Source organism: Lepidochelys olivacea (assembly GCF_965140295.1).
Source record: "Lepidochelys olivacea isolate rLepOli2 genome assembly, chromosome: 4".
Taxonomy (NCBI): Eukaryota; Metazoa; Chordata; order Testudines; family Cheloniidae; genus Lepidochelys; species Lepidochelys olivacea.
In genome coordinates this window covers 78,534,873-78,562,034 of record NC_140414.1, presented here as the reverse complement: position 1 = coordinate 78,562,034, position 27,162 = coordinate 78,534,873, and the positions used below count along the sequence as shown (strand labels likewise).

Sequence of the window (27,162 nt, the reverse complement as noted above, 5' to 3'; positions counted from 1 at the left end):
AGGTTGACTGTATGTTGTGTGAAGAAGTGCTTGCTTGTGTTTGTTTTAAACCTACTGCCTATTAATTTTGTTTGGTGACCCCTGATGCAATAGGAAGGAGTAAATAACACTTCCTTATTCACTTTCTCCACATCATCATGATTTTATAGACCTCTATCATATCCCACTTAGCCATCTCTTTTCTAAAATGAAAAGTCCCAGTCTTTAATCCTAAATTTTAACCCTAATCTCTCCTCATATGGAAGCTGTTCCATACCCCTAATCATTTCTGTTGCCCTCCTCTGTGCCTTTTCCAATTCTGATATATTTTTGAGATGGGCAACCAGAACTGCATACAGATTTCGAAGTGTGGGTGCACCATGGATTTATAGAATGGCATTATGATATTTTCCGTCTTCTTATCTATCCTTTTTCTAATGGATCCTAACATTATTAGCTTCTTTGACTGCTGTTACACATTTAGTAGATGTTTTCAGAGAACTATCCATGATGATTCCAAAATCTCTTTCTTGAATAGTAACAACTAATTTAGACCTGATCATTTTGTATGTATAGTTGGGATTATGTTTTCCAATGTGCATTACCTTGCACTTATCAACACTGAATTTTATCTGCCATTTTGTTGCCCAGTCACCCAATTTTATGAGATCCCTTTGTAACTCTTTGCAGTCAGCTTTGGACTTAACTATCTTGAATAATTTTGTATTGTCTGCAAACTTTACCACCTTATTGTTTACCCCCTTTTCCAGATAATTTATGAATATGTGGAACAGCGCAGGTTCTACTACAGATTCTTGCGGGACCCCACTATTTACCTCTTTCCATTGTGAAAATTGACAGTTTATTCCTATCCTTTGTTTCCTATCTTTTAACCAGTTACTGATCCATGGGAGAACCTTCCCTCTTATCCCATGACTGCTTACTTTGCTTAAAAGCCTTTTGGTGTGGCACCTTGTCAAAGGCTTTCTGAAAGTCCAAGTACATTATATTGACTGGATCATTCTTGTCCACATGCTTGTTGACCCCCTCAAAGAAATCTAGTAGATTGGTGAGGCATGATTTCCATTACAAAAGCTGTGCTGACTCTTCCCCAACATACTGTGTTCATCTAGGTGTCTGATAAATCTGTTCTTTATTATAGTTTCAACCAGTTTGCCTGGTACTAAAGTTAGGCTTTACTGACCTGTAATCAGCCCTGTCCCTATAAATTATGGTGCTATACCAGCCAGAGCACCTGCTCTCCTCTCCCATGGGGGGTCCAGCCCCTCCGCAGGGTCTGCTCACGCTAAAGGGCTGCAGAACCACAGAGGCAGGAGCTGTAGGGGGCTGCTTTGGGAGCCCCACATGAGTTTGTTGCATTGAAAACAACTGTGGAATTGTATGTATTTCCAGGGGAAGGGTAAATAGGAGAGCGGGTGGGGACGACAACTAGACCAATTCACTCAGGTTATAACATCTCCAGAGAAGCCACTGGTGCACACATACTAGTTCAAACTGGACTCTCCAGAGACTGACAGACAAAGAAAGGGTTTTTTGATAAATAGTCTTGCTTTAAATTGGGTCAGGGCCTTCTTCCTGACCTAGCAAATGGACAGGACCCAAGCCCTTTGGGTAGGGTTGGAAGGACTGGGCCTGCTAGAATCCATGGATTAATTCTAGTAAGTTTATTAGAAACTGTGCAGGTTTTTTTTATTGTTTTTAATATGTTTTCTCTATTATGCTTTTTACCTTAAGAATAAAGTAGGCTTGCATAGGAAGTGCTGTGGGGTAGCTTATAACTATTGACAATCACTCTGTTATCAGTCTCTGAAGAGAAAGGAAGCAGATGTCCTTGGGCAACCTATCAGTGAAGGCAGGGAACTGTGCACCCTGGGAATACCCCAGTTAAAAGGTTAAGGGGCACAGGTCTCCATCCAGAAAGGCAATGGCTGGGGAGTGGGAAGCTGGGAGTGGGTGACCTTGCTCAACCACTGTGGGGAAAATACAGGTGCAATTCCCTGAACTGTGAGACCAATCTCACATGATCTTGAACTGGAGAGCAGTTTTAAATGAAGCATCTGAAGGGAAAACAAAAACACACACAAAAACACCTGCAGCATCCAGATCATCTCTGTGTGCGCCCACTTGGTTAATAACTTCATATAAGGCAGTTGATTCAGAATTAGAGGGAGACTAGCTCAGTAAGGTGGGGCTTCCCTGTTCCTTAAAAGACTATATATGATCTTGATAACTGTTTTAGTTTTGGACTGTCTCCCCAAACCTTTATCTTTTGGACTTTGATCAGCCAATGGGGATAAAGTTATGCCCATGCTGAATTGCTTTGCTGGATCAGGGACCGAATGCTCTTCCTTGATTGACAGATTATCTATTTATTTAGATTGATATGAATGCTGAAAAGGGAGTAGGCCTATTCATATGCTCTAGGTGTCCCTGACTCAAGTTAACATTACACTCTAAGAGCAGCAGTACTATTTAAGATAACGTACTACAAGTAAGCCTGGAAGCTTAATGACTCAAATTCCCCTTCAAACAAATGCCTACCAAGAGGTTCCCCTAAATATCAAGCAATGTATTAAGACCCATTAGTCAAACAGGAAGGATGGAATGTTCCCCATTAGGGCACCAGCTCTTTCCCCACAACATGCTTATCAGTTCTGAATGACGCCAGGCAATCATCCTGTGCATGGTCAGAGACTCTATTCTGCAGGATATGGAGAATTTTAATGTAATATTTCATGGCTGCCTTATTACAAACAGAAAGGCAGAGAGGACAGGACTATTTTGCCTAATGAATCCAGATTAGCCACCATGGCTGCAGAGGTTTTGTGGAAGCTAATTAACTGTTGAACTGAGCCATATGATAATATCTCAGATAGAAAGGATGGCATTCCACCTCTACAATTAACGTAGAGTAGAGAGCATTCTAGCCATCCAAATATTCTACTCTGTTTTAGTGCAATAGGGAGAAAAGAAACTAATGTTCAAATCTCCTGTTTTAAGGTGTTTATCTAATGTCTCCATTAGATAAACACTCCATTATCTGGGTTCCAATAGCAAGAGACAGGTCACTACAATGTAAAGCGGACTTCTGGAAAGTCATCTTCCTGGAAAAGCTGAGAGAATGGACAAGACGGAATTATTCTTAGTGGAGGCATAGATTTAACAGCATTTCCTACAGTATGTTCAAAGCATTTACAGTGGCTCTTGGTTTATTTGTACACTACCTTATCAATTCACTCATGTTCCATATTGCATCACATATTAGGACTCCTACTTGCTGTGCTTACTGCCAGCACGCATGCTCTTCCAGGGCAGGGCTTTCTCTCTTACTTTAACTACCTGAAAGGCAACTTGACTGCATGCAGTTAGCAGATAGAGTACAATTCATTTCTTGTCTCTCTTATTAGGCTTATGGTCTGCTAGGCTGTGGAATCATTATAGTGAGTGTAGTCCTGCAGCACAGATGTCAAGAGCTTCTCCTCCTTAAAGCAAGAGACTTATTTTTCATTCATACATATTTTCATTAGTAAGAAAAAATATGATTCATAAGATGTTCCCTATGGTGATGGGCAAACACCAATATTTATGCCATTTTATGTTCTAAAAATGGAAATAAAAATGAACCATCTGGTAACATTTTAAATGGAAAAGATTAAAATTAAGGATTAATAAATACTAATATTTGCCTGGAAGTCACAGCAGTGCCCTTAATTTCCCATTTTTGACATTCCTTGAACAAGCCCCTCATTTCTCTCAAGAAATGTATAGTTTTCATAGGTCCATTTCCTCTAAAGAAGGAAAACCTCATGGATATAGAGATGTTTAATCTCTTTGAAAGAGTATTGTGATCTCATAGTTCCCTACTCTCTCATGGTAATAAGGTGGTCAAAATCCTCACAGAGGTTATAACCAGTCATTTAAATCACTGCTGATCAATTCTTTTGTTCCAAAGAATATTCCTTTCACAAGATGTAGGCTGTTGGATTAATTTGCTGACTGATCAAAATCCTGCCTAAAAATCAACCATCAAATTCCCAGTGACTTGTCAGATTTTGCTTATAAAACCATTACTGACAATCACAGTGAGTGTGTAAAAGGCAATCCTGTGCTTCAGGTAATTCATATATTCTTTTGCATGAATGTGAAAGTAATATGCCTCTGTTCTGAAGCCTCTAACTTTATTTTTTACTGAGCACTGTTTTGTTCTTGGAAGCCTTGCCTTTAGAAAGGCGCGATTACAAAAGTAATAGCACATTATATGCTAGTCAGAGAAATGGAGAATTGGATTGTTTTATTCTAAATAAAGAAATCGACCCATAAGGAGTGAAGTGACTGACAACTTAAAGACCACTTTAAAGATGGAAAATTTCAACTAGCAGCTACTCACTCGTGCCAGGCTGGTTCCAGATGGAACTTTATAAGGGACGTACTTCCTGTAAATGTGTCCAACCCTAGAACATGGAACATCAAACATGCCACCTCCACACATCCAAACCTGAAAAGGAAACAAACAGTGACAACTGAATGCCAGCAGGGAAGATAAAAATCCAGAAATCATTCTGCAATGATCCCTCTTAGTGACAGTCCTATTTCATTCTGAATAGCTAGGAATGAAAGATGAAGGAAAATCCATGTTTTGATACTTGGGGTCTCGCTACAAAAAGAGATCACATTAAAAAAGAACAATACAAACTATACTATAAAGAATAGTAGCTACTGTATCTACCAACCATGCTTTTTACAATATAAACAAGATGTCTTTATCCAAGAATTTCCAAATTTTTAATACTCCTAATTAAATTTACTAATTACGTTTTTAATTCCAAAAAGGCCAAATTTTCAAAAGTGGTCTCATATTGGCAATATGCAGTTAAACATACCTATCAGGTGATTATTTAGAAGTTAAACTCAGGACCCTTGGCCTACAATCTATAGTATATAATCAGTACAAGGCTTGGTTCTTTACTAGGATGTACTTTTCTAAAGAAAAACTGAAACAGAAGTATCAAAATAGATTATCTACCCAAATTCATATATATACAGAAAGTGGCATAAGTCACTTGTGTGTCATCTTTAGTGCAAGCTTCTGATACAGAAAGAAAGTGCGCCAACTGGCATATTCATTTTCAATGTTTAAGGGCCTGATTTACAAAAGTGCTGAACAACCACAAGTCTAGTTGAAGTTAGTGGAAGCTGTAAGTGTACAGCATCTCTGAAAATCAGGCCACAGATGTGTGTGCTACAGGATGATGAGCCATGAGCAATTTCACTCTTCACAAGGGCTTCAATATTGCTTGTTTTTAACAGATGATTTTGTCAGAGGGGGAGACTGAATCATGCAATAGTCACAGTGGAAACCAGCCCAGCAACTCTGATAGACATGACTTTATATACTTCAGTGACATGAGAACTGGTGTACTTCAGTTTGTCAGCTAACCAGACTACTAATATGGTAGGTTGGCAAAATGGATCAACATACTTGTAGGATAAACATACTGATTTTAAAGAGCGTATTTTGACTTTCTACTAACAAGTCAGTGGGAGCATCAGAGACGACAGTAAATAGGATAGCAAAACATATAAATAGGTTTTAAAACTAACCACTGTCTAAGGGTTCAAAATGCACTTGTAGACCTAGTGCTGGGGCTACACAATCCTGCAGCAGCCTGCTGAATATGTCAAGTAGTAAAATCACTTTGCTTTTCATAACCCTGGCAAAACAACTTTCTCAGCTCCCTGAGTCTGCAAATTGTTCTGTAAGCAGAACACCCACGATTCCGCACTAGTTCTGTACAGACCACTTGCAGTCTCAGCTTTTTCAGCCTCCAACCTGTGAGATCATCAGCAAGCAAACCACCCCCATGTGCACAAAGAGAAGGAGGAAACCATTAGCAACAGAAAAACAGAGTCTTACAGACAGAGAACTGCAGCCACAGCGTAATGCTGATTTATTCAGTTCTTGGAGGTTTGAAGAGCAAAAGATTTGTGATTAAGACTCTTTTGTTATCTAGGTTAGTTAGAAAAACTGTTTTTGTATAGTGCAAAATTTCCATGAACCCCCACCTCATCCCCCACGTTTTCATGGTACAGTAACTCCCCACTTAATGTCCTCTCGCTTAACGTTGTTTCGATATTATGTCCCTGCTCCATTACTGAACATGCTCGTTTAAAGCTGTGCAATGCTCCCCTATAATGTCATTTGGCTGCCTGTTTTGTCCAGGACTGGCAGCCCCGCCCCCCCTCCCGGTGCCTCCTGTCTGCCGGCGTACCCCATGGATTAGCGCCTTCCCCTTGCTCCCCCTGCCTCCTGCCCGTGGCAATCAGCTGGTTTACGGCGTTCAGGAGGGGGAGGGGATGGGGGAGGAGCTAGGACGCAGCATGCAGAGAAAAGTGGGAGGAGGTGGAGCGGAGGCGGGTTAGAGAAGAGGCGGGTTAAGGGTGGGGGCTTAGAGGAAGGGGTGGAGGGGCGGGCCGAGGGTTGAGCTCCCCAGCAAAGTCGATGCCTGTGCTTGCACAGTATACCTGTATTAAACTGCTTGTTTAAAATTGTTTAAAATGTATATAATGCCTTTTGTCTGGCAAAAAAAAGTTTCCCTGAAACCTAACCCCCCCCCATTTATAGTAATTCTTATGGGGAAATTGGATTCGCTTAATATCGTTTCACTTAAAGTCACATTTTTCAGGAACATAACTACAACATTAAGTGAGGAGTTACTGTAGATTATTTTGGGGGAAATAGTCAAACTTTGGGAAAAGTTCTAGAGTAGAAGAACTTGACCTTTTAAGAGTTCTCCTATTCCCTAAATGTTACTCTGCAGCATCTGCATTCTGTAATCAACTAGGAAAGCATATAACGACGCCTAGCTTCACTGAGAAGTCAAGCAAGGTCACTATGACAGTATGTTCTCTATTGACACTGTGTGGAAGCTGCAACAGTACACTTCATAAACATCTGGAAGGATCGCTCTGGAGACAATGAAGAACTCAGTAAGGAGGCATGAAAGATAAGTAAAAAAAAAAAAAAAGACATGATGCTGTATCTCCCAGAATCTTGTCAGAGCTTCCATGTTGCAAGGTTCAGTCTCTGCATATGCATAGCCACATGCGAAGGGCCCAGTTTCTGCATCCAGTGTGTTCTGTACACATGAGGCAGAGAGAAAAATGTGCTTGTGGTCTAAGGAAAGGTAGAACACAATACATAGACAACAGCAGTGAGATGCTGGCCCTACTGATCTCAATGGGAATTTTATGATTATTTCAGTAGAGCCAGGAATTTACCCCAGAGCTGTTATGCTCTCACTGAAAAAACAACATGGGATGTGTGGAAACCAGATAATTAACGATGGGAATATGTAGCATACACCATCAGAAAAGGTAGCATAGTTAAGACACCTGTTGTTATGCCTTTTGGCTATTCTAAATATTCCTCCCAGAGAGCAGATTGCAAAAGTGCTCAGAGGAAGTCTAAGTAAAACTTCCCCAGCCCTACAGTGAACACAACAGCATGCATTCAAATTCATACAAGACCAAAAGGTACAACAAATTAGTGCTGGCAGACGAATGAGACAAATAGAGAACACAGCAATAGCGCATGCTGATCATCTCAGCATCATCGTCACCTTAAGTCAGGACAGTAACAGGAAACGTGAAGGTCTATGTAGACTTGTAGAGCCAAGGTCTAGGATAATGGTGATTTTGCTGGGTAGGGTGAACTCTGCAATGGGGGACACACATTGTGTACAGCAGCTGAGTAAGGGAACAGTTACCACCACAGTGCTGTCCCTGTATGGTGTTCAGGGGCACCATCTTCTCTATCAGCCTCCAGCTAGCATATGCCTAATAAATGTGAAGCCCCACCCACTGAAAATAATTACTTTTGGAACAGAGAAGGACCATTCCCTCTCTATTCTCACCTCCTATCCTGTAGCCTCCCAGTTGCTATGAAGAGGAGGGTTCTCTTTTACTCAGCTGCAACTCTAGCTCTCTCTCTGCCATTCTACTCCTTCCTCAACATTCTGGCTACTGAAATGGAAATATTTCCACTACTCTGCAACTCCCCTGTTTGTCATTTCTGAATCCATCTCACCAAACCTTTTTCATTTTCCAGATCTTCTCTACTGCTGGCTGTTGTGTCTGTTTTTTCCCCAGCTACAGCAGAAAACAAAAAGTGACTTGATTATTGTCAGCTTCATTACTGCTCAGAAAAGTCTGAAAAAACAATAGTTAAAATTGACAGGTTTTCACTCTGAGGCGGCTAGCCAGTTCACCTTGCTTACACTGTTCTCCTCCTACAAGCCCTTTCTTAAAACATCTCATCAAGGCCCTTAAACCCTTGTCCATCCACTCTCAACTCTCCTAACTTACTGAAAAACATGTGCACAAACACACAAAAATACATAATGAAACTAACAAGATGTGGTTAACTTCACCATTCCTTCATGTTCCATTATTCCCCTTCCTGACAATCCTTTGGTTGTATGTCTTCTTGTCAAACTGTAAGCTCTTTGGAGTAGGGACTATAGCTGACTGCAAATAACCTAGCACACTGATGGCACTATACAAGTAAGTTTAATATTATTTATTACTGTAATAGAGTAGCTGGCCCATTAGATGAAACTGGGCTCAGCTCTCCTGTTTCAGTCCAGATGATCCCAGATGATCCCAGCCAATTCAAAGCATGGGGCAGCACCTGGGGGATCTATAAAAGGTCAGTCAGGAGTCAAACCAGAACTGAATCAGATAGGAGAAGAGAGTGGCCAGAGACAGAAGGTGGCTCCTGGGAGATGGCTGAAGGTAAGAGAGAAGCAAGAGGAGTTTGCCAGCTGGTGTCCCTGAGCCAGGACTGGAGAGGGCTGAAGTTAGGGGGAGCAGCAGAGGGAAGTTCCTGCTAGCTCTAAGATGGAGAGCTGGAGACAAGGGCCAGAGAGGACTGAATGAAGGGGGAGCAGAGGAGGGGCTTACCCGCTGATTTCTCCTTGCTGGAGAGCTGGACCCAGAGAAACAGTGAGAGAGCCAGGGGAATGGAGGATTGCTCCCCTGGTAAGGATGCTCCCAGCACAGAGGCTGTGAGACTTCCCACTGGGAAAGGCAGGCTTGCGCTCTAGAAGGAAGGGTTGGAGTGGTCAGCCTGGCAAAGGGATGGAAAAGGACAGATAGGAGCCTAAGCTGTGATGGAAGTCACTGGGGTACGGTGAGAACAAGGACCCTTTGCATGGGGTGATATGAACTATGTTTTGGGACTTTTGTTGAAGACTATTTGCAGAAGATTTTTGTAATAAACTGGTTCCCAGGAGCAGTCCTGGTTAAGTAGGAGCCTGAAGTGGAGTCCTTTGAATTAGTCAAGAGGGAATGTAAGGCGAGGGGCTGCCCTGAGGCCACAAGGTGGTGCCCGGGAGGAAACCACTCATTTACAATTACTATTAATTTTTATTACGACAGTGTTTCTAGGGCATGGGAAGACAATAAAAGGATTAAGGCTGGTCCTTGGAAAAGATGACAGCCTAGCAGATAAACTCAGTGGAAGGTCAGCTCCCTTTTACAGAGCACATACATAATGTGAGGAAGCAGAAATCTATCTAGGTGCTTTATTACTGTAACATATGTAATAAGTATTGAAGTACACATATATTGCATCTTCTTGATGCTGCAGGAGATCAATAAAAAAGAAAAGGAATTAGAAAAAGGCTATCAGATACACTGAGGCAATAACAATTGGGAGGAAATATCACTGCATGTTAGGCTTGTATTTGATAGATATAAAACTTAATTTGAAAGTGCTGTGCTGCACCTGAGGTGCATTTTGTAGCATAATTGGAATGAATCTCAGGCCAGCTTGCAGGATATTTAGCAGCTGTTCCTGTTTATCTTTTAGCTTCAGAATGACTAAAGGAATTTTTATATTTTCTTGGGAAGATCAATGCTGGGAACCTTGTCTTTAAATGTGTATTTTTATGTCACCTGTGCTAAATGCTGTCAGAAATTGGAGAAACAACTTGAAATCTTCTGTGTTAAATATTGCAGACCTCAACTGCACCAGAAAAGGAATTCTGCTGGTGTGGAGCTCCCAAATGCTGTCACAATGTTGATGCCTCCGTTGGCCTAACTAGCAAGCAATAAAATTCTCAATATCTCTAATGTCTCATATAATAGCAATGAATATGAGCTGTAGCCAAGATAAAATAACCCTCCCCCCAACAAAACAAGTCAATTTAATTTAGAAAGCTCAGAACAGGAATATTTTATGATGCAGTGGTTCCCAAACTTTTTACTAAGTTGACCCACCAACAGCATTGTAAAGAAAAAAAATGAGTACTTGTGGCCCCTTAGACTAACAAATTTATTTGGGCATAAGCTTTCGTGGGCTAAAACCCACTTCATCCGAAGCATGCAGTGGAAAATACAGTAGGAAGATATATATACACAGACAACATGAAAAAATGGGTGTTGCCATACACTGTTATAGATCTACAATCTATCCTGAGGGACGATCCCTCACTCTCTCAGATCTTGAGAGACAGCCCCTCAACCTGAAGCAAATCCTCACCAGCAACCACACACCAAAAACACTAACCCAGGAGCCTATCCTTGCAACAAAGCCCGTTGCCAACTCTGTCCACATATCTATTCAAGGGACACCATCATCACTATTCACATCAGCCACACTATCAGAGGCTCATTCACCTGCACATCTACCAATGTGATATATGCCATCATGTGCCAGCAATGCCCCTCTGCCATGTACATTGGACAAACCAAACAATCTCTACGCAAAAGAATAAATGGACACAAATCAGACATCAAGAATGATAACATTCAAAAACCCGTCGGAGAACACTTCAACCTCCCTGGTCACTCAATTTCAGACCTGAAAGTCGCAATTCTCCAACAAAAAAATCTTGAAAAAACAGACTCCAACGAGAAACTGCAGAACTGGAATTAATTTGCAAACTGGACACCATTAAATTAGGCTTGAATAAAGACTGGGAGTCGATGGGTACTTACACAAAGTAAAAACTATTTCTCCCTGCTAATTTTCCCCTATTGTTACTCATACCTTCTTGTCAACTGTTTGAAAAAGTTGTTACACTTTGTCAACTGTTTGAAAAACTGTTACAAAAGTTTTTTTTTCTCCTGCTAATAATAGCCCACCTTAATTCACTAGTCTCATTACAGTTGGTATGGCAACACCCATTTTTTTCATGTTCTCTGTGTATAATATCTATCTATCTATCTTCCTACTGTATTTTCCACTTTGTGCATCCGATGAAGTGGGTTTTAGCCCACGAAAGCTTATGCCCAAATAAATTTGTAAGTCTCTAAGAGGCCACAAGTACTACTCCTCTTTTTTTTTTTTTGCTGATACAGACTAACACGGCGACCACACTGAAACCAACAACATTGTGTCTTTTTGGCAATCTGCCATTATACGTATGCACCCTCTACTCTGGCACTGAAACCCTAATCCAGTTTGATGCAGAAGGAAGCCCCTGGTGGGGAGAGGAAGGGTGGGGAGTGTGTTCCAGCCAGGCCAAACCTGAGTGGTGCTATGACCCAACTGAGGGCTGAATGTGGGATGGGCTCGCTTTCAACCCTCCCCTGCACCCTGGTAGAAGTGTATTTGCCTAGGGCGCAGTGATGGGTTAATGTGGACCTGGATGTGGCAACCCATCTCAAACCTTCCTGTCATCCATGGGTGGGTTGGCTTCTACCATTTGGGAAACACTGCACTAAATTATAGTTTATCAGCTCCTTAAGAACATAAGAGCGGCCATACTGGGTCAGACCAAAGGTCCATCCAGTCCAGTATCCTGTCTGCCCACAGTGGCCAATGCCAGGTGCGCCAGAGGGAGTGAACCTAACAGGTAATGGCCAAGTGATCCCTCTCCTCCCATCCATCTCCACTCTCTGACAAACAGAGGCTAGGGACACCATTCCTTACCATTAATGGACTTAACCTCCATGAATTTATCCAGTTCTCTTTTAAACCCTGTTATAGTCCTAGCCTTCACAACCTCCTCAGGCAAGGAGTTCCACAGGTTGACTGTGCGCTGTGTGAAGAACTTCCTTTTATTTGTTTTAAACTGCTGCCCATTAATTTCATTTGGTGGCCCCTAGTTCTTATATTATGGGAACAAGTAAATAACTTTTCCTTATTCACTTTCTCCACACCACTCATGATTTTATATACCTCTATCATACCCCCCCCCCTTAGTCTCCTCTTTTCCAAGCTGAAAAGTCCTAGCCTCTAATCTCACCTCATCTGGGACCCATTCCAAACCCCTAATCATTTTAGTTGCCCTTTTCTGAACCTTTTCTAATGCCAGTATATGTTTTTTGAGATGAGGGGACCACATCTGTATGCATCTGTACTCCATCACAGAACACTTCATTGAGAGGGTCAAAGAGAAAGGCATAAAGGCAAGCTTGAAAAGAGAGGATGCAGTGGTCTGGTGGTTAAGGCACTGGTCTGGGTTTTGGTTGATATGGGTTCATTTCCTGGCTCTGCCACAGACTTTGAGAGACTTGGGCAAGTCCCTTAACTTCTTTGTGCCTCACCTCCCACTCTTTATTTTGTCTATGTGGATTGTAAGCAATCCAGTTCAGGGACTATCTGCTATGTGTAAGTACAGTGCCTAGCACAATGGGGCCAGAGTTTTGGTTGGGATCTCTAGGTGCTACTGTAGTACAAATAAATATAAAGGAAAGGACTCATGGGCTTGGAGATGTGAATTGGAAGATGCGGGAGAATGAGTTTGATAGATGTGGTAGTACAAATAAAAGATCAGTCCTTCCAACTGCAGAGTGCCGTGGAGAAGGGACAAGGAGGAGCCCAAGACTGGAAGAGCACAGAGGGACAGGGAGTTAATGGATGCCCACTAAGGGTATGGTGGAGTGACCCCAGAGAGACTTTTGAACATTCAGGAAACGACCAGAATTCTTCCTTGCAGTGTATTTTCTATTGCTTTGTGCAGTTATCATGTTACTTTATGAAAATGGAACAAAGAAAGCAAGAGAAAACTAATAATATAAATTTAATAATAACAAGATAGTAAATCGTGGGCCTAAAGGTACATGATTTGCAGTTGGGGGAGGAGAGGGAAGCGAAGTGATTACTGTGTACGTTGCTGAGAGGAGAAGGCCCAGGCATAGCTCACTTATAAAGAAGCAGCGCTGTGCCCACTGCTGTGTGGCTCTTTCCTGAGCTAACCTGCATCAACAAGATGCAGTATAGACAACTCTTGTGACCTGACCATGAATCTCATTAAGCTTAATATTTTTCTTAAAAGCCCAGTTCCTGGAGTCCTTTGATTTTGAGAGACACGGAGCTTTTATGTTAATAAAAGGAAGTTTCTACCCCTATTATTGTAGCGAGAAGCTGGAAAACATGACCCATTGAAGGCTCAGAACAAGGAAACCAAATAAAGAGACCCCAATTTTATTATTTTTAAGCCAATATCATACATTTTTGGATCCTGACTCATTATTTTTGAAAGCTCAGGGTTTAGAAACACCACAGGGCTGGACACTGCTCTGCTCCTCGCCACCTGCAAAGGACCCATTTCACACAAATGTACACCCCATGGCAACCCCGTCAAGATAACTGCCTTCATTTTCAGTTCTTGGAGCCACTGGGATTTTACAGATTTGCCCAACAACTTAACTGTTGAAATGCAAGACTGGCATTTTAGGTTGTTTATTGCATCATGTGTAGTGAAAATATACATTTGCATGGCATTTGTAATTTGCTTTTTATTAAATACCTAACTGAAGTGCTATGAAGGGGTTAATTGACAGTTTCACGTAGAACAGATTACACTGAAATATTTTTTTGTAGAAAGACCCACCTCTAGTTAAATTTCTGAACATACGGTTTATTGGACAATTGTGGTTCCAACATAAACCTAGCTGTCTTATTTGATCAGTGTGGATTATAGGAGTATTCCTTGTATATTTTGCAGCATTTGTGTGCGGTAAAGCCACAGGCATTGAAAACTCTCCAAAATTAACTAATTAGTATCACTAATTGTGACTAATTAGCTGCTTCCCAGGTGATGGGTTTGATGCCATGGATCAGATAGTCTGCAGACCACCTGGTTCTTGGCTTAAAAGACTAAGAAACAGCTCAGAGAGAGAAAGCCCTGCAGAGAGCAAGTCAGTTCCTGCAGGTGAGCCTAGGTTAGGGGAAAGGATGGGGCTAGAGATCTTGCTGGAGCTACTTCCAGTGATGGGCAGAAACCTTAAGAGAGGCAGAAGCCTTAGTGGAGGAGGACTGAGGAAATGCCAGGCAGCAGGACCTGGGATTTGTGAAAGAACTTTACAGTCAGCACGAGGCCAAGAAATTGTAGAGTTAGAGAAAGACTTTAGTTCAGTTGACATTTGGATTGTGAAGTTTTAATAAAGCAGATTCCAGATTACAAGAGTCTTTATGCAATTTTTAAGAAGTCCAAGAAAGGGAAACCGAGTCAGCAGTGAGATTCAATGCTGGATCTGTATGACCCTACTGAAATGCTTGCACAGTGCTAGTCTGAGCTATACCTTAGTCTAAGCAGTGGTGTTAGTTCTTTGCTTTCATGTGCACTAAATTTGCTCACAAACTAAATAAATAGTTCTAAAATAGAGAAGATATAATCATGAAATGTTAGTTTTATGATGTGTTTCAAATAAAAATCAATGAAAGGATTGTACATATACATTTCCAAGGCTGATTCTGGCCTCTTCCAGCTAGTAAGAGGAACAGGTTCCTGGAAGCCCATTCCTAGCTCTATCTACACTAACTAAGGAAACTTTGAAAAAAAATCCTCTGAATATTCCTAACATTATTTCAGGGGTACCAGAACTGGGATCTCTGCTGTAAATGGCCACTGGCTGCCACCAGCATTTTAAACACTAGGGTTGAAAGCCTGGCCTCATTAAAATTAGTGGGAGTTTTGCAATTTGCTTCAACAGGAGCCAAAATTCACCCAGTGTCACTTAGATCTTTTAGAAGGGTGAGAGAACAGTTCTTAAAACAGCAACAGCAGCCAATGACCAGTGTTCACAAGAGCTCCCAATTTGCTTCTGGAGCTGAACCAGTGTTAATTATGTTGGGAAGTTATTGCAAAAATTCCCTAGAAGTTATAAGGCTTCTGAATGGCAAGAATTTACAGTAAAACAGGGGAAAGGAAAGTGAGACAGCATGATATAGTGTACTGAGTGCAGCCTTGGGAACCAGAAACTCCAGAATTCAAATAGCGGATCTATCACCAACTCAGTTCCCTTTACGGTATCATTTAATTACACTGTGTCTACGGTTTATCATCTATAAAATGAAATTATTAAGTATCAGAAGGGTAGCCCTGTTAGTCTGGATCTGTAAAAGCGGCAAAGAGTCCTGTGGCACCTTATAGATTAACAGACGTATTGGCGCATAAGCTTTCGTGGGTGAACACCCACTTCGTCAGATGCATGTAGTGGAAATTCCCAGAGGCAGGTATAAATATGCAAGCAAGAATCAGGCTAGGGATAACGAGGTTAGTTCAATCAGGGAGGATGAGGCCCTCTTCTAGCAGTTGAGGTGTGAATGCCAAGGAAGGAGAAACTGCTTTTGTAGTTGGCTAGCCATTCACAGTCTTTGTTTTATCCTGAGCTGATGGTGTCAAATTTTCAAATGAACTGAAGCCCAGCAGTTTCTTGTTGAAGTCTGGTCCTGAAGTTTTTTTGCTGCAGGAGGCTACCTTTAAATCTGCTATTGTGTGTCCAGGGAGGTTGAAGTGTTCTCCTACAGGTTTTTGTATATTGCCATTCCGAATATCAGATTTGTGTCCATTTATCCTTTTACGTAGGGACTGTCCAGTTTGGCCGATGTACATAGCAGAGGGGCATTGCTGGCACATGATGGAGTAGATTACATTGGTGGACGTACAGGTGAATGAGCCAGTGATGGTGTGGCTGATCTGGTTAGGTCCTGTGATGGTGTCGCTGGTGTAGATATGTGGGCAGAGTTGGCATCGAGGTTTGTTGCATGGATTGGTTCCTGAGTTAGAGTTACTATGGTGTGGTGTGTAGTTGCTGGTGAGAATATGCTTCAGGTTGTCTGTGGGTGAGGACTGGCCTGCCTCCCAAGGCCTGTGAATGTGAAGGATCATTGTCCAGGATGGGTTGTAGATCACTGATGATGCGTTGGAGTGGTTTTAGCTGAGGACTGTATGTGATGGCCAGTGGAGTTCTGTTGGTTTCTTTCTTCGGCTTGACTCGCAGCAGGAGGCTTCTGGGTACACGTCTGGCTCTGTTGACCTGTTTCCTTATTTCCTCTTGAGGGTATCGTAGTTTTGAGAGGTTTCAGAGTGGCAGCCATGTTAGTCTGTATTCGCAAAAAGAAATTGGTTAGTCTCTTAGGTGCCACTAGTACTCCTTTTTCTTTTTGTAGTTTTGAGAATGTTTGGTGAAGATCTTGTAGGTGTTGGTCTCTGTCTGAGGGGTTGGAGCAAATGCAGTTGTACCTCAGTGCTTGGCTGTAGACAATGGATCGTGTGGTGTGTCCGGGATGGAAGCTGGAGGCATGAAGGTAGTCATAGCAGTTGGTGGGTTTTCGGTATAGGGTGGTGTTAACGCGACTGTCACTTATTTGCACCATGGTATCTAGGAAGTGGTCCTCCCGTGTAGATTGGTCTAGGCTGAGGTTGATGGTGGGGTGGAATTCTTCCAGGGTTTCCTTCCCATGGGTCCAGATGATGAAGATGCCATCAGTGTAGCATAGGTAGACAAGAGCTGAGGAAGCATTGTTCAAGGTCAGCCATAAAAATGTTGGCATATTGTGGGGCCATGCAGGTGCTCATAGCGGTACCACTGGTCTGGAGATATATATTGTCGTCAAATTTGAAATAATTTTGTGTGAGGATAAAGTCACAGAACTCAGCAATCAGTTGTGCTGTGGCATCATTAGGGATACTGTTCCTCACAGCTTGTATTCCATCAGTGTGTGGGATGTTTGTGTAGAGAGCCTCTACATCCATGGTGGCTAGGATGGTGTGTTCTAGAAGATCACCAGTGCATTGTAGTTTTCTCAGGAAATCAGTGGCATCACAGAGATAGCTGGGAGTTCTGGTGGCGTAGAGTCTGAGTAGAGAGTCCACATATCCGGACAGTCCTTCAGTGAGAGTACCAATGCCCGAGATGATGGGGAGTCCCGAGATTTCCAGGTTTGTGGATCTTGGGTAGTAGACAGAATAACCGCGGTCGGGGCTCTAAAGGTATGTTGATTTGTTCCTATGTTAGTGTAGGGAGTGTCCTGAGTAGATGGTGCAGTTTCTTAGTGTATTCACAGTGTAACACAGCACTTTCCTACTGGTTACTGAAAAAAGGCATTGTTAATCTGTCCAGTTCCAGCCATTCACTAGCTTGAAAAATATTATCACATGATGAAGAGTATCAGCAGGAGTCTCTATCTTTTTAATTAAAAAATGATCTTGGGGTTACACTGTCAGAAAAACAAAATATATTATTTTTTATTAAAAAAATTAATCTGGAGACTGTCTTCTGAAGACTTAATATGTATAAGACACAAGGCATGGTTCCCTCTCCCCCAGGAGCCACCCATTATGCTGGTATACTCTGATTCTGAAATTTCAGTTAATCAACACGATATCAGAGCTGTGATAACTTCTGCCATCTCTGATGATATTACATGGAGACTGACACTAACAAAAGGGAACCACGTTGCCTCCTGCAAACCGAGAAACAAGTGTCAGGCAAACTTTAAAAAATCTGAGTGATTACAAAGCCTTATTCAAACTGATTTATAAATAATACATAGGGGTCACTTCATCTGTCACTGAAATTAGAGATGGGCCTGAACCAAACCTCCAGATCTGAACACCCCAAACTATGGGAAAATTCAAATTTGACTCCATATCTTCAACTTTGTGACCTTTAACTGACATGCAGTCAAGTCTGAGGTGAAACCTGACAGTTTAACAACACACAGCAATATTACAGAGCCATTTGGGACAGGAAGTGCAAAGAATGCTGTATCTAGTTGACACTTCAGGGGAAACTGTAGGTAGGCTAAATATAATTACTCAAACTGGCATTTGGCCAGGATATTATCTGTACTCTCATTAAAGATCCCACAGAACTTTTGACAGTCACAAATTGTCAGAATGTCAGGCTTAAATCTCATGCAACAGTTGGCATCTGTGGGACACATCACTCCCTGTAACATCATGTTTTGCAGCTATTAGTTCAATACTGACTTCTAGGGAAAAATATTCCTGATCCTACAAAACGTCTTTGTGCTGAAGTCTTTGTGAATGAGACAGGTTCAGTACCAAACACATACATCATTGCAATTTGCAAATGTTTTGTCCACATGCCAACTGGGCTTGACAATGCTTAGCTGTGAGGAAACCATAACCGCAAGATCATAGATGTAATAGAGGCACAGCAAATCAAATTTAGTATATCAAGTAGTTTTAGAATTTTTATTTTCACTTGTTGGAATGTTTGAGGTTTATTTTGTAGAATTCCTATTTATTCCTGCCCATAGCGCATTGGTGTTGTAATAAATTATCCAATAATGCTCAAAAACTGACCAACTCCAAGGCTGATTTTTGCTTTCAAGATTAATTGGGGCTTATTTTCCAATGTTCCCAATCACGAGTACCAATAGTATCAGACTATGTCTACACTACCACGGTAAGTTGATCTAAGTTACACAACTCAAGCTACATGAATAATGTAGCTGGAGTTGATGTAGCTTAAGTTAACTTACTGTCAGGGGTGAAAGTGAGCTGGTACGGGCCAGTATGGCGTACCAGTAAGAACCGCACCGGCCCATACCCAGCCCACATTAAAGCGCTGGCATGGCAGTCTCCCCAGTAGGTGGCCCTGCTGGTAGGGTCCGTACCAGCAGGGTCACTGACCGGGGGTGGGGTGTTGTGGGGGAGGACTGTCCTTTGCCGTGGCAGCAACATTAAAATGCTGTTGCGGCAAAGGACCCTGCAGAGCTTTAATGTCCCTGCCCCTTTTGCTCCTCCCCCCCCCCCGCTGATTGGTGGGGGAGCGGGGCAAAGGGAGCAGCTGCCCTGGGGCTGGTGATTTAAAAGGGCCCGGGGCTCCGGATACTGCTGCCGCTATCGTAGCAGTGGCGTCCGGAGCCCCGGGCCCTTTAAATCAACACAGGAACGCTGGGCAGTGTGGGCCGGGCAGCCTGGAAGGGCTGGCTGGGGGATGCTGACCCCCAACCCCCACCCCTTCTGCCTGAGGCCCCGCCCCAGCCCTGTACCAGTAAGTGTCCTGACTTACTTTCACCCCCTGCTTACTGTGGTGCCTACGCCGCACTGGGTCGATGGGCGAGTGACTCCAGTTGACTTATCTTACTCTTCTCATTTGGGGTGGAGTACCAGGGTTGACCGGAGAGCGATCTGCAGTCGATTTGGCGGGTCTTCACTAGACCCACTAAACTGACCCCCGGTGCATTGATCGCCGGAGTGTCGAGCCAGTAGTAGTGTAGACATAGCCTCACTTAATGACCTATATATCAAAAAGTATTTCTCGGTTGCTTTCTCTTGCTCTGCTGATCTTATTTTTCCTTTCACTATTCCATAGAAAGCAGTGACCTTTCTGCTTTTGTTGAACATCCACAAACAGAAAGTTGTTATTCCTTCTAGTCAAATGCTACAAAATCCTGTTTAATGTTTTTTTTAACGCTAATAAGGAGGGACAAGGAACCTAAGGTAAATATACAATAATGAGATGAATGAGGAGATACGACTGAAATAGGACCCAGTGTGACATAGTTGTTTCCAAAAAATCTGTCGCTAAAACAAAACAGGCTGGGTCAATTTAGTATCTGAACTTCCAGTGCCGTTACTATGGTTTCTACACAAAGAGGAATGGGCTGCATTCCAATTTTATTCTTCACAATGACAAATAACAGGAATATGGGAAATGGTCAAATAAAATCTTATGAGTATACGAGTATACAGAATGCAGAATTGGTGTATCCGAACAACCCGTTCATCCATTTATCTTGTGAGTTTCTCTTGCCCTCCAGTCTTATTTTGCTCTTATATAAAGCTGATTCAAACTAACATGATAGCAACACAGTTATGCAAGTCATTTAGCTGTTCCTAAGAACATCCATTAAAAACAGCCTAGCAGTTGGGAGTACAGACTTGCTAGGTTAGCTTCTGTGCATTTCATTCAATACTTTGTTCTCTCCAGCATTGAAACTCAGATGTAGCTAGGTGTACAATGTAGTCTATGATTTATGTACTATATTTCTTCCATTGTAAATTGGGGTTGTGCTTTGTGGAAGTTTAGAACTAGGCTGGGAAAATCCTGAAGCTAAATGTGAACTGTAATGTTGATGTGTCATTTGACTATTCCCTGCTACAAAGAGAAAGTTATTATGGTGAAGAGGCTAAAAGGCAAAGTCTTTAATTCCTTGGGTACCTTATATTTGAACATAATGCATTACATATTCTAAATTAGGTACATTTGCATACACCTACTTAATGCATACAGGTACCTGATGTGCTTGTGGAAGTTAATATGGCTGCCAACTAGACATGGGCAAATAAGCAACTTAAGCACATAAAAAATGCATGCACACACTCAAAGGACACTTGTGTACATAGGTAGGCATACACAAAAGCAAATATGCAATTAACGTATCATGGGATATTGAAAAACTGGCCTGAAATATGCAATTATTTGACTTTTGTATGGCCTCAGGGATCTATGGCATACATTTTTCACTGAAATTAGTGGAAACTCCTTTATAAAACAAAGGAATATTGTACAGAACGAGGTCTGACTATGGAGCAATACGCAGTATGAATAAAGGCAACACGATGATAAAGCGCATCACAAATCTGGGTTCGGATAACTAAACCCCAAACCTTTAGAGTCATACCAAACAGAGTAAGTAACTATTAAATGGAAGTGACTTGACTTACCTTAAAGGAGATTTCATACTGCTCTCCTCCCCATATTTCTAAGCCTGGATCATAGCCACCCAGCTCCCAAAACCACTTTCGGTCCACAGCAAACAGACCTCCAGCCATAACAGGAGACCTGAGGAATAATTAAAACAAATTGTAAATGACAGGTACCATCATGTCATGCCTGAAAAACGGAGAAGATCAACAATGCCAATTGACAGATAATGATGAGGCTGCTAGCCGTTGTCAGTATATGTTTGTGTGTGTGTGTGTGGGGGGAGGGTGGTGGTGGGGGGATAGATGTCAGGTTGTTTTAAATTGCTGGAGAAAGGTGGATCCTAGATCAAAGTTTCATGACTAATCTCTCAGAAATCATCATCTAGAGCTACTTTATCCCATGATGTTTAGATACTACTGTAGCTGAGAGCTATTTTATGAAGAAAAATATAGCGTGGGAGAACATGGCAGACATCTTTTACAAATAAGTTTTATTATTAATCAATTCAGCTATATTTGCTAAATCAGGATTTTTTTTGTTCGTAGGAAAAGGACTCAGGAAACATGCAAAAGTGCTTCATGTAATTCCCATATTCCATATGAAGTTATGCACTTTTGAACCTTCCCATCCCTTCCCACCATTAATATGTGAGCAAAACAGGTTAGTTCATTTCAGTTTCACAGTTGCTCTCTTAAAGAGAACAGAACAGTGAAGGGGGCTGGCTGCAGAGCAGTGACAGTGGTTAGGAGCAAAACATCTGCTTGAAATTAGTCCCACATTGATAATTTACCTCTCAGGCGAATACCTCAATTTTTGTGGGGGTGAATATTCACATGAATACATTAACTGAATTTTCATTAACTGTTTTCTCACTCCTTTGTATTCACTTTCCATAGATGACAGAGCAAATGAGTTTACAGGAGGAAAGTTTTAAGTTAATATTAGAGAACATTCATGGAAAAGTGAGTTTTAAATTCACAAACATGAGTATTTGTACTGGAAATCTGACAGTAAGAGTTATAACTCATCTAGTCAAGGAGCAGAGATCCCGATTCTCCAGTGTGTCTGAGCGCATAGGCAGTCACAGGGAATCAGCACTGACTCCCAGTCCCTGGCCACTGAGCCATTGTGGAAGTTAGAGTAGAAGGGGCCTTACTCTTACTTGTGTTAGATGTGTGAGCTCAGATCATATCCCAGCATGGCATCACGTGTAGTGGAACTCTGATCCATCATAATCCCCTCTTACTTCATTCTTCCCCACAGAGCACTTTCCCTCCCTCTTATGCCATGGCAGGAAGAGCTTTACAGTGGCAGAGCATCCCCCTACACATGGTATTCTGAAAGCATAATAGGAAATGATTCTCTCCTCTACGTTACAGATAATGAACACAGGATGGATAGAGGTTTTATCTCTTGCTTCCGCTAAACAGTTTGTTTTTGTGCAGTGTTTAATTCTTAAGATTAAATTACATTGTGTATTAATTATTCTGTAAATGATAAGAAGTTGTAGTGGGAAGCCCTCTTTTTTAAAGGATAAAAAGTAAGGTATTTCCCCAGACAGCCCATTTTTCAAAGTAGTTAGTAGCTCTTTTTCAAAAAAGATTCAATAGTTAGCTGGCGAAGCCACAGCCTATAACATACTCTGAATATAAATGGGCTTTTTACTTTTATTGACTTTTTGTACCTCAAATATTGACTGACTGTCCCACAAATGAATAAATCCAGTGAAATCCTATTAGAAACCTTCCTCTGGGGTTTTTCACTGCTATAATACATTTTCAACTCCAACCAAAAGTAATTCTAATTACAACAGGTCCCTTGTGACTTCAGGTTCAAAATAATCAAAACACAATGTCCACTTAGAAAGTGGAACTTGCATGAAGGAAGCTTATAACTCGATCTTTACAAGCATGTGAAATGGAGCCTCAGAAATCACTGGGGGGCACACAGGCTCTTTAGTGCTTTTATTCAGGTGTTTTTCATGACCATTCCTCTGGACACAATGAAAAAGGCAGCCCCCCACAGGCCCCGATTCAAAGAAGCCAATCAGATTTCATTTGTCTAATTAGGGACTTCACATTGGGAAACAATTGGCAGGCATTTACTGTACAAATGATACTGTGCAGCAAAAGCTTATATACAGACTTTACACCTATAACATAGGATAAAACTTGCTTATTTCGTAGATGCTGGTTCATTAAAATTCACAACATTTATTATAATTAGGCAAACTATTAAGAAAGAGACTGGAACAGCAACCTTGCACACTCAGTCATTAGAGGGCTGAAGTGATAGTCTGGACAATTTTTTTCCGTTCAACTGTAATTCCTGGAGCTGAAGCCAATTGGTATGGTTTCTCTTACTGTTTCCAATCATGACCCCTGGTTGGACAGTTTCATATGTGGTAATGGGTTTGGTATAAACATCTATATAGACTGATAGCTTAGTGCGCTAACTAATCTAGTTATACGGGCATCTCTGCAGGACATCCCTAACATCATGCATTAGGCTTGCTTTTGTCTCCCATCTCTTCTGGGAGTAATTGTGATACACTACACCCCAGGGGAGCAAGATGCTGAATGCATATGAAGTTATGAGAATTGTGTTGTATGATTGTCACTAAAATATGGGAAGTGCCCAGAGACTAGCCCCCCAAAGACAGGGGGATAACCAACCCTCAGGCGGGTGTCGAACAATTGTCAACTGCCATTGTCCAGCAAGGGAGTTACAATTCAATGACTCACTTGCACAAGGCCACGCTAGGGGAATTGCTCAACCTTGCCCAGTAATTCAGCAATGCTCACCAGACATGCCTGGACTTGTGTTCTCCAAGCATATAGACCAGGGGTGGGCAAAATATGGCCCGCAGGCAGAATCCAGCCCATCTAAAATTTGTCTGCCTGCCATGACTAATATTTCTGTCTGGACTCCTCTGCCCCCTTGTGATCTCTGAGTCCGGGCTGCTGAAAGTCCCCCAGCATAGTGGGGCGTTCAGGCAGGCTGCCTGCCAGCTGTGGCCCCATGCAGCACCCAGAGTGGCTGCAGCCGGTTGCTGCTGGCATGTCTCCGTGCGTCAATGGCAGGGGGAGGGAGGCGGCTCCACACTTCTGCCCCCACTCCCAGCACCATCCTCACAGCTCCCATTGGCCAGAAACTGGCCAATGGGAGCCGTGGTGGTGGTGCTTGCGGGTGCTGGCAGTGCATGGCGACCCTCTGCCCCTCTTTCCCCACAAGGGGTGCGCAGAGATGTGCCAGCAGGCCGCAGCTGCTTCCGGGAGCAGCATGGGGCTATGGCAAGCAGGCAGCCTGCCTGAGCCTTGCTGTGCTGCTGGCCGGGAGCCGCCTGTACCCCTCACCCTCTCCTGCACCAGCCCTGAGCTCCCTTCTGTACTCAAACTCCCTCCCAGACCGCACACCCCCTCCATTAATATAGTAGAAATGTGCGGCCCATGACTACTTACCAAAATTTGTGGAGTGGCCCCCGCTCAGAAATTATTGCCCACCCCTGACATAGACGAAGGGTAAAAAACAGAACACAGTGGGCATATGCTTGGCCTTTTCTCCTCCCCTGACCTAAGCTGCAAGCAACAAGAATGCTCGGAAGACTGAAGGCTCCAACAGAGGAGACTGGCCCAAGTTTAAGAGACAAGCCTGTATATTAAGGACTGTAAGATCCAGTAGGGTGGGAACATTGCTCCATCTTAATACTGTCTAGTGTGATAAGGGTTAAGGTTTAGACTGCGTGCTTATATTTTCTTTTCTGCTGGTAACCACTCTGACTTTTTGCCTATCACTTAGAATCACTTAAAATCTTTCCTTTGTAATCATTACACTTGTTTTACTGTTTATCTTTACCAGTGAGTTTGCCTGAAGTTTTTGGAAAATCTGCTCAGGTTTACAAAGGCTGGTGTATATCCACTTTCCATTGATGAAGTGGTGAACTTGCATTGTTCAAGAAAGGGTCTTGAGCATGGTATATTTCTGAGGTAGAAGGCTGCGAGCTGGGGCGATTTGGCTGGTGCCTTTTTCTGCGTGATTCATGAGTGGCTCAGGGAGAATTCATTGATTTTTTTGCTGGGTGTGGGGCTCCACATGCTATTGTGCTGAGTGATAACAGGGCCTGGAGGGGTTTGCTGCTTGTCACTAGCAAAGCATTGTGAGAGACAGCCCAGGCTGGAGAGATAAGGGGGCGCCATGGTCCCAGGTTGCACCCCAGGGATACTGTCACAGTAATATTTTCTTATCCCATCTTTTTTGAGACAAATTCCAGTTACCTAAGCTCACATTTGAATACTTCATCCAGCAGAATTTGGTCCATCAGCTCTAAGAACCAGATCATTACACACATAAAGGTTTTTCTCTGAATCTGCATCAGAGTCTGTGTCCAACTAGCCACATTCAAGTCCTAAAAAAGTTCTGCCCCTTAATGGTAGGAGATAGTGAGTGAGTAAGACTGGTCTGAAGTGTGGAGAAATGACCAGTCCTGTGCTTTTCTCTTTGATTTTGGCCTTTTAGAATATTTGGATGTCTTGTTTTTTTTCATGGTTGAGGAGAAATGGGAAGACAGTCTTGGCACCTCTTGTGGCTGAAATATGATTTGCATTTGGACTTTGCAATCCTTGCCCTACTCCAATATAAGTAGAAGGATCTGGAGCCTGAGGATTCATGATATGCCCATTTGGTAGGGGAGTAGGAAGCAATGACTTATGGCTAATAAAGGGAGAGATCCCTGACTGCTTTCCTAGCATGGACAGTAATAATTTTAAAAGCTTATAGAAGAATCTTCCAGACCAGGGGGATTCTGGGGAACCCAGAAGTCTCCCATACTTTGAAAAACATTGCTCCTTCTCTTCTAACTCTGCAGAGATAGACAGGTGCACATTGTGGCTCTCTCTTCTCTTGGTGGAGCCACTTTAGCACACCAAAGCGTATCTCTGTTGACCTCTGCTCTGGGGAGCAGGAGTGGGATGACCTGTTCTCTACATGTGCCTGCTCTCCTGATGGTGCATCACCTTTCCTTGCCTGCAGAAGAGTATCTTATAAATGCAAGATGACTTGTATTAGGATTAATAATATTCCTCCTAATTATGCATTAATGTAAGAAGAAACTATGATGATTCTTCTTCATGGAAAACACCAGAATTATTTACTAAGGTCTTACGTACATCAGACAAAAATCTGCCTCTGGCATCATTCTATGCATTAAGTAAATGCAAAAATGTAAAAAATGATGTTTCATTGCGATTAGAATGGAACATAGGGCATTAATATAATACCACATGCCATGTAGCACAGATGCTGGAGTCCAAGATTAGCAATGAAGTGGTTAACCCTCTTTCCAGGCCTCTTTCTGAAGCCTGGTAGGTTTATAATTGTATCACATTGCATTCATTTAGAGCACTTATTTTTTTCCTGAGAGAGATTCACCAGTACCAGACATCTAAGTTCTACTAAGGTCTAACCAGAGCCTAAGATCTCATTTGTTTTTGTTTGTTTGTTTATCATATTTTTATACAAAAAAATTCTGCTCACTAAGTTTGCTGATTTAATTTGGTTCTCACTACCATCAGACTTTTGTACAGTAATTCTTATATCCTCACTATGAATCTTTCATTGTTGCTTTAATGTTCATTCTCCCATTCTCTCCCTATTTTTGCATTAACAGTATGAGTAATTTATTAGTGAAAGTATTTTAGAGCCACTGTCAAACTTAGACTAACTTTAAAACAATTTATATTTTGTATAAAGCCCATGAAACAATCATATAGTCTTCATTATTTTATCCCTACCCTTTCCATTGCTAATCAGGCAAATTCTAGTGTACAAACAGGAACTCTTTTCTGATCAGTGACCTGACTCTGTGTGTCTCTAGCTATTGCAGTAATATATCCCATCACCAGACATAACTAAGACTTACATTTTAACTTAGGCCTAGTAAACCCAAATTGACTACCCAGAATTCTGCTGCTTAAGGTCTCAATTCTGCACTGGGATCTCAAGTTTAAGCATGTGCTTGTTGAATTGAGGCCCTAATGAGGATCCACACACTTTTGCAGGGTCAGGGCCCCATTTATTTTTCCTGGCTGTTTCATTCATGGATACCATATCTGCCGCCAATGACCATTTGTCACTATGGGAGAAATTCTCCTGTCACACTTTGAATTGTGACATCACTGAACAGAGTTTTTAGGATGCAATCTATAAAGGAGAGATCTTACTTCTATAAACTTACAAGTTGTC

General features: G+C 42.1%; 1 protein-coding gene across 1 annotated transcript in view; it reads right to left on the bottom strand.

Annotated features, from left to right (window-relative positions):
* The window catches only part of GALNTL6 (polypeptide N-acetylgalactosaminyltransferase like 6), a 943,544-nt gene that overhangs the window by 59,758 nt on the left and 856,624 nt on the right, over positions 1–27,162 (bottom strand). Inside the window, exons 9-10 of the mRNA XM_084626308.1 lie at positions 20,940–21,057; positions 4,388–4,495 (exon numbers count right to left, since the gene is read on the bottom strand). Coding sequence (XP_084482434.1) covers positions 4,388–4,495; positions 20,940–21,057 — 226 coding nt within the window. The remainder of the gene's footprint in view (positions 1–4,387; positions 4,496–20,939; positions 21,058–27,162) is intronic.